The following is a 7,354-nucleotide window of genomic DNA, read 5'->3' as shown; positions in this document are numbered from 1 at the left end:
GCATGAACATGCTAAAAATTTCATTTACTTTAAAACATAGTTTAGTTCTACTCACCTTTGGCTGACTCTGAAACAGCTAACTTTGCTGGCCTCCTCGGTTCCTCGGGTCCGATCCTACACAGGTGGACTCAAATGAGGGACCAGACAAACTCTAATATGACTCTAAACATCTCTCCAAAAATCCCCTAAAACATCATAAACATGCATGGAAAAACATGCAAAGGAAGGCTGGGCAGCGGACTTTCGGCGGCAGGTTTGGCGGCCGAAGGTCCCTCTAGAGCCGAAAGTCAGGCACTTTCGGGGGCAGGGTTCAGCGGCCGAAAGTCCTTCCAGAGCCGAAAGTCCTTCCAGAGCCGAAAGTCACAACCTTCGGGGGCAGGTTCGGCGGCCGAAACTCCCCTCCAGAGCCGAAAGCAAACCTTCGGGGGCGAGTTTAGGCGGCCTAAAGCTGCCTCCAGGCAGGTTCGGCGACCGAACCTGGGCTCTCCCAAAGTGCAGAACTCGTTTCTGCCTCTCACATCCAGCCACCAAAAACCTCACAACATGCATTCAACTATTCTAAAACATGCATAAACACTTATTCAAGCATTTAAGGGCTTAAAACTAGCCTAAACCCCAACAAACATCAACATGGCATCACATTTAGCAACAAACTAACATAAAACCTAACATTTTACAACTAGCCTAAGCATGCATCAAAACCCTTAACCTCTTCTTAAAACTTACTTAAAACATAGAAGAAAATGAGGATCTACACTTACCTCTTGAAGATCGAGAGGAGAGGTGATCCAAACTTGGAGATCAGGAGAAATCGAGCTCCAGGGGTCTCCAAGCTTCCAAACTTGATCTTAGCTAAAAAATCTTCAAAACAAAGTGAAAACTCATCAAAAACTTGAAGGGATTGAAGGAGAACAACAAATCGACCATGAAAGGGCGAAATCTCACCTATGCCCGAAAATGGATAGAGAAAACTCGCCCATTTTCGGACAAGGGGCCTTTTATAGGTGGCTGGCCAGACCACCTTCGGGGGCCAAAGGTGCTTCCGCAAGAGCCCAATATTCGGCGGCCGAACTTGAGGTTCGACTGCTGAACCTAGGTTTTCCTTCCTTAGTCTTTTCTTTCAAAACTCAATTTCTTTCTTCATTAAAACCATAAAAACATATAAAACATTTTAGAAAACCTTTATTTTACCCTTCTAGAAGACTCCGACATCCGAGAATTCCGGATTCCAACGGAGATTCCGCCGGAAGGTAGAAATTCCGACACCGGAGTCTAGCCGGGTATTACAGCTATGGAGAATCGGGTTACTGCTACTAGAGTGCCTAAGCTGGAGAAAGAGCTAAAAGAAGCAATGGCTTGGGGAAGGAGTTTGTATGTGGAGGCTCAAAATGCCATTAAGAGGGAGCCGGCCTTGTGTTTCACTTATTTGTTTTTTTTTTTTTTAACCTTTCATCTTACACTTCATAACTAACTCGCATGGCTTGACCGGTACTTCTTAGCAACTTAACAAAACTATTCAACTAACTTTTAATTTGCCTGTCTTGTAGATTATTATTGTTCATAATGCCTTAGAATAAATTTAAATTTTACGAGGATTGAGGCTCCAAACTCGCCTGGTACAAATCCGCCTCATGCGTTTCATAGGCAATTGATGCCTCAGGGAATTCTTTAGGACTTAACACCTAAAGCTCACTTAGTGACGATTCGCCTCATAGCAATTTTTAGCAACCAAGGCCTTAGAAGATTTCAGGAGCCAACACTGAAGACTTATCTAATGGTGACCCGACTTATGACGATTTTTTAATAACTAATGTCTTAGAAGATTTCAAAAACCAGAACTCAAGACTCGTCTGGCGGTGACAATAAGTACCTTAGAAATATTTTATTAGCTAGCTCCTCAAATTTTAAATGGTTTACTAATTAATCCATCTGGATTAGAGATATTTTAAATTTTTTTTATAATACTTAACAATTAAAACTAATAAAATAATTAATTAATAAATTTTTTAAACCGTTAGAAATATTTTAATAAATTTTTCAAAATCGAGTGATGAACTAATAAATTTTTTTATATCATATCAATATTTATAATTCTCGATTTTTAATTTTAAAAATATTTTTTAATATAAAATAAAATTGCAATACTTTCAGATGAATAAATTTTATTTTTTTAATGAAATAAAAAATAAAAAATTACAGTAATAATGGACGCATCTTAAATTTTTAAAAATTAAAATGTTATTGAATCTTTCAATAAGTTAAATAGTTCACGTCACGTATTAATGATTTTGAAAGTTTTTATTTCTTTTAAAAAAATAAAAAAATAAAAGTAAAGTTTAAAAATAGTTACAAGGATATATTTAGGAAGTTTTTAATCTTTTACATATTTATTTTGTTGGTAAAACATAAAGTTATGTTGTATTTTTTAAACTATTTTTTTAGTTTTATTGTTTACCCAGTAAAAGATTTTTTTAAAATACATATATTAAAATACGTTTTACTGAATTAAAAATATGTTATATAATGATATATAATTTTTCTAAAGAATTATTTTATTTATAACAATATTTCATTAAATAAATAATTATAAAAATTCTTATAACATCAACTTTTAAGAAAAAATATATAAAAAATAATTTTTATATGAATTAATATAATTTATTTTGATATTATATTATACATATATATAGTTAGAATTTATTTATAGTTTATAAATATTATCAAAATTACATTATAAAATAAAATTTCATTTAAAAATTTATTCATAAAAATTATATATTGTATTTATAAAATATATTACAAATACAAAATAATTAATTATTTAAATATTTAGTTCTAGATATACATATTAATTTTTTTAATACAATAAAAGTTCACAGACCAAATTATTTTAAAATTGAAAGCAATATTAGGTCAATTTGATTAAAAGATCAATTTATTAAGGGCTAACCTATTATTCATAATATAAAATAAGGAGTAATATGTAAATTTGCTACATTAAAGATGCCGAGAAGAGAATTTCGTCCAACGCACGCCGACCTTCTTTCTCTTTTCCCGGTTGTCGAGTAAAAATGTTTTGGAACCCCAAAAAAATAGTCCACACTGGTCCGCCCTTATTAGGGTTTGGGTTTAGGGTTTTTCCATGAGTTTCATCTTTCCCCAATTTCACGTCCAAAATTCTTAGACCTATGTGACGCCAACTACAGAGGCACCTACAACTGAAGAAATTGAACATGGAAGCAAGGGTTGGTGTGGTTGTTGAGGGAGGACAGAGAGCCCTCAATTCTGCCGCTGTTCATGGAGGTGTCGTTGATGCAGGTGCTCGGAAGTTTTTGCACCAGCATCACAGCCATAACCACAATAAACAGCAATCTTTTAGCCCTCAATCGCAGATAGGAACTGTACAGCAGCTGCTTGCTGGTGGTATTGCCGGTGCTTTTAGTAAGACCTGCACCGCTCCTCTGGCTCGCCTTACTATCCTCTTTCAGGTCTATTTTCCTCTCTTCTACTCCTTAATTGGGATTTTGTTAGTTGAGGTTTTTGTAAAGAAAGAAAAGGGGAAAACTTGGTTCAATTGGCGTGATGTTGAATTAGAATTAGCTCGTTGCACGTGAATTGAATTTTCTTAAATAGAGAGCTTTTGTCTAAAGCTCATATGAGGTAGCATGAGTGACTGCTGTATTGACATTGAATGAATTTGGTAAAAGGAAGTTTGTATTTCTCGTTGCATATGTTATGATAAGAGGGTGAAGAACAGTTGGCTTACCTTCGGCCCTTATGCTAATTGGCTGAAAAACCCTCGACTATCATTAGGTGTTTTCATGATGTTTGAAATTTTTGTTATATTAACTCGTGCTGCTCTATATTTTTAGTACGGTCTGTGTAATATTTGTTATTATTTTTAATCTTAAACATGTAGTTGACCCTTGTACCATTTTACAATTTGACTTTCTTGTACGTAGTTGCTGGTAATTGTTTATTCGGCTGACTTCTTCTTACTGTCTTAATCTAATAGGTTCAGGGTATGCATTCTGACGTTACAGCATTAAGCAAGGCTAGCATATGGCATGAGGCTTCTCGTATTGTACATGAAGAAGGGTTTAGAGCATTTTGGAAAGGCAATCTGGTTACTATTGCACATCGTCTTCCTTATTCTTCAGTGAATTTCTATGCTTATGAACGCTACAAGAGTGTATGTGATGCAGGATTGATAACTCTTGAAATTGAAGTCAGATTGATATGTGATCTTATTGATTCTAAACTTTCATATTGTCCTTTGAAATTTTGTAGTTGTTACAGTCAATTCTTGGTGTGGAAAAGCAGAGAGGGAGTGCAACTGCAGATCTTGTGGTGCACTTTGTAGGTGGTGGGTTGTCAGGAATAACAGCAGCCTCTGCAACATATCCACTGGATCTTGTGAGGACACGACTTGCAGCGCAGGTAACTACAACATACTTGGGTGAGTAAAGAGCTGCTTTGGCTTCGGGGTGTGAGGTGGAAGTTTTAACTGACTGTTTTGATGCTGCTTAGGTTTATTTTATCCCAAGCATGCATTTCCTCATTGAATTTCCTTTTTCCATCGGTTTTAAACTTTACAGAGGAACACAACCTATTATAAAGGTATTGGGCATGCATTTCATACCATATGCAGAGAAGAAGGGGTTTTCGGCTTGTACAAGGGACTTGGAGCAACACTATTGGTATGATTTGTTGTATATTTGCTATTGTTTTTTAGCTGCATCTTATTAATTTTGAATACCAATTATGTTATTTTGTTTTGCAGGGAGTTGGTCCAAGTATAGCAATAAGCTTTTCTGTTTATGAGTCCCTCAGATCTTTGTGGCAGTCCCAAAGGTGAAGACTCATGAGCAATATTATCATTATATCCATGTGCAGTGTTATGTTTAAAGTTTCAAGCTTGGCATGCTTATGTTTTTAATGATTTAATACAAGTTTTTGTCACATTGACTGCAGACCCAGTGATTCTACTGTTGTGGTTAGTCTTGCTTGTGGTAGTCTTTCAGGTATTGCATCATCAACAGGTGAGTGACCTATTTTGTGATCCGCTGCTCAGTTTTCAGTTCTTTTACAATTCTTGGAGCACACTATGTACTTGATTTTATTTTGTCGCTGTTTTTGTTATCAGGTCTTTATATGTCAGGTCCTGTTTATTGGCAGTTGCTTTAGATTTTCTTTTGACATTGTCTCTGTGTTGCTGTGAAGTAGGAACTAGAAATTTGTAAACCTTGCTAATATCTGTCCTTTCTCTTCTGAATTATGTGGTCCTTCACATTTCAATGTCTTTAATTTTTTTTTTTGTTAAAATTCTGTGCACTTAGTTCTTCAGTTTAATCATTTTAGCTCCAAAAGCTGTTCAAATGAAATAACCTTTTGATCTCCAAGTTTTCATATATATGCTTCATTCTTGAGAAAAGTGAAAACCCAATTGTATAATTTGCCAATTATGGTGATTTATGCAATCTACCTGACTTTTTATGGTCTCTAAACTTTGCATATGTCATTCATTGCTAAGTAGATGCATTAGTAACTTGGAGTATCTATGCTCATTCATTGTGATTTTCTTGTTCAGGTTTAAATGTGAGTATGAATTGATTGTTATGGTTCTTGTATTAGGAGAAATAATTTCTGGTGCAAATTCTAGAGTGAAATTTTTTTTTGGTTTGTACTAGAACTAATTGTTTGGAACCATGTGGAAGCCTTCAAGTAGTTTGTGTAGCATGATTTGTGTCTGATATCTTTTATGTTGTCTTCATATGCTAATAAATTCTCATAAAACTTTAGCAACTAACAATAGAGTTGAGCATATTGCCATTATTCATGAGAAACTTCATTATTTGTCTGCCTTTATAAATATACTTCTGCTGCCTCTTCGGCAGAGACCTGTTGGCATGGCAACTTTCCTGCATATTTATAAGTAGCTATTTTATTGTGATTGTTTTTATTTCTGTTGTCACTGCTAGTATGATGTTAGTAGTAATCCCATCCCATTGATAATTTGTGGTTACTTTTGTTTGTTTATTAGAAGCCATTTTCATTTTTTTTTCTTTTGATTATGTCCGGTTATTCTAATAATGTACAGTAATATTTCGCTGAATAAAAATCACTAATCTTCGTTTGTTGTTGGCCATTCTTGTCCTGTGGATGGCTGTATGTTTATAACAATATACAGCGACATTTCCTTTGGACCTTGTGAGAAGAAGAATGCAGTTGGAAGGGGCTGGTGGTCGACAACGTGTTTACACAACTGGGTTGTTCGGAACATTCGGGCATATAATCCGGAACGAAGGGCTGCGAGGCTTGTACAGAGGGATTCTGCCTGAATACTACAAGGTAGTTCCTAGTGTTGGTATTGTCTTCATGACATATGAGACGTTGAAGATCCTTCTATCAAGTGTCCCCGCCAGTTGCTAGTTTGGGCATCTCAGTACTACATTCTACTTTAAAAAGTGTCGACGAGAGTTATCTGTTTGGGTAGGTAAAAATGAAGAAAAGAAGTATCGATTTTATTATGTGTTAGAAGGTTGGATTAGAAATGCTATGGTGAGAAATTCCATGGTGGTAAATTTTGCGGTTGCTGCCATGGGACCTTATAATTGTTGATGTATAGTTATATTCTGAAAGTGGCGTAGGTGAGAGAATTAACACCTAGGTACTTAACATTTCATTGGTGATCACCTCACAATAACAATTTTGTTATCCCAATGTGTTCATACTTGCTTCTACGGGTTTTTTTCTCATTCAAGGTGGAAGTAATTATAAAAAAAAAAAGGATCGGGTTTGTAGAAAAGAATATCAGGGAAAATTATCATTAAATTCATAGTGGATTAATTTTTTTATCTTTAAAATTGACATTTAAATATGTTTATAATCAGTTTGGAAATTAGAGTAGTTTTTACTTATTATTTTGTTAGTTAAAAAGTTAAAAGCAAGCATAAATATTTTAAATATATAAGAAATATATAGTAGTTCATCAGGTAATATTCAATCTCGGTCGTGTTTTGAGCATTCAACTTAAATATATTTTTTAATATTTCTTGAATATGATTTTCTTATTATAAAATTTCCTATTATTTGATATTGCAAGTTTCTATGTTAAAAAAAATAAAAGATATTTCTTTTTCATTTCTTTAATAATATTTGTCCACTTTTCTCTCTTTTAAAAAAATAGTTTTAATACTAAAAAATTTTAAATTTTATAATAAAATATTATCGTTAAATATATTATTAATTTTATAATAATAATAATAATAATAATAATAATAATAATAATAATTTCTTCAGTTGTTGTCTAATAATGTTGCTCAATGTGAAATGAGTTGGCAATTTGTAAAAG

The 7,354-nt window shown here is 33.9% G+C and overlaps 1 protein-coding gene across 1 annotated transcript; it reads left to right on the top strand.

Annotated features, from left to right (window-relative positions):
- Positions 1 to 3,014: 3,014 nt before the first annotated feature.
- On the top strand, positions 3,015 to 6,763 carry LOC110621600 (mitochondrial substrate carrier family protein B). The gene is made up of 7 exons (XM_021765869.2): positions 3,015 to 3,488; positions 4,016 to 4,192; positions 4,291 to 4,440; positions 4,599 to 4,700; positions 4,784 to 4,854; positions 4,975 to 5,042; positions 6,191 to 6,763. Exons 1-7 carry the CDS (start codon positions 3,234 to 3,236, stop codon positions 6,430 to 6,432), a joined length of 1,065 nt encoding a protein of 354 aa, XP_021621561.1. The 5' UTR covers positions 3,015 to 3,233; the 3' UTR covers positions 6,433 to 6,763.
- The last annotated feature ends 591 nt before the right edge of the window (positions 6,764 to 7,354 follow it).

This window comes from Manihot esculenta, chromosome 8, assembly GCF_001659605.2.
Source record: "Manihot esculenta cultivar AM560-2 chromosome 8, M.esculenta_v8, whole genome shotgun sequence".
Classification (NCBI taxonomy): domain Eukaryota; kingdom Viridiplantae; phylum Streptophyta; class Magnoliopsida; order Malpighiales; family Euphorbiaceae; genus Manihot; species Manihot esculenta.
Note: the sequence above shows the minus strand (reverse complement) of the source record. Positions and strands in the feature narration are given on the sequence as shown.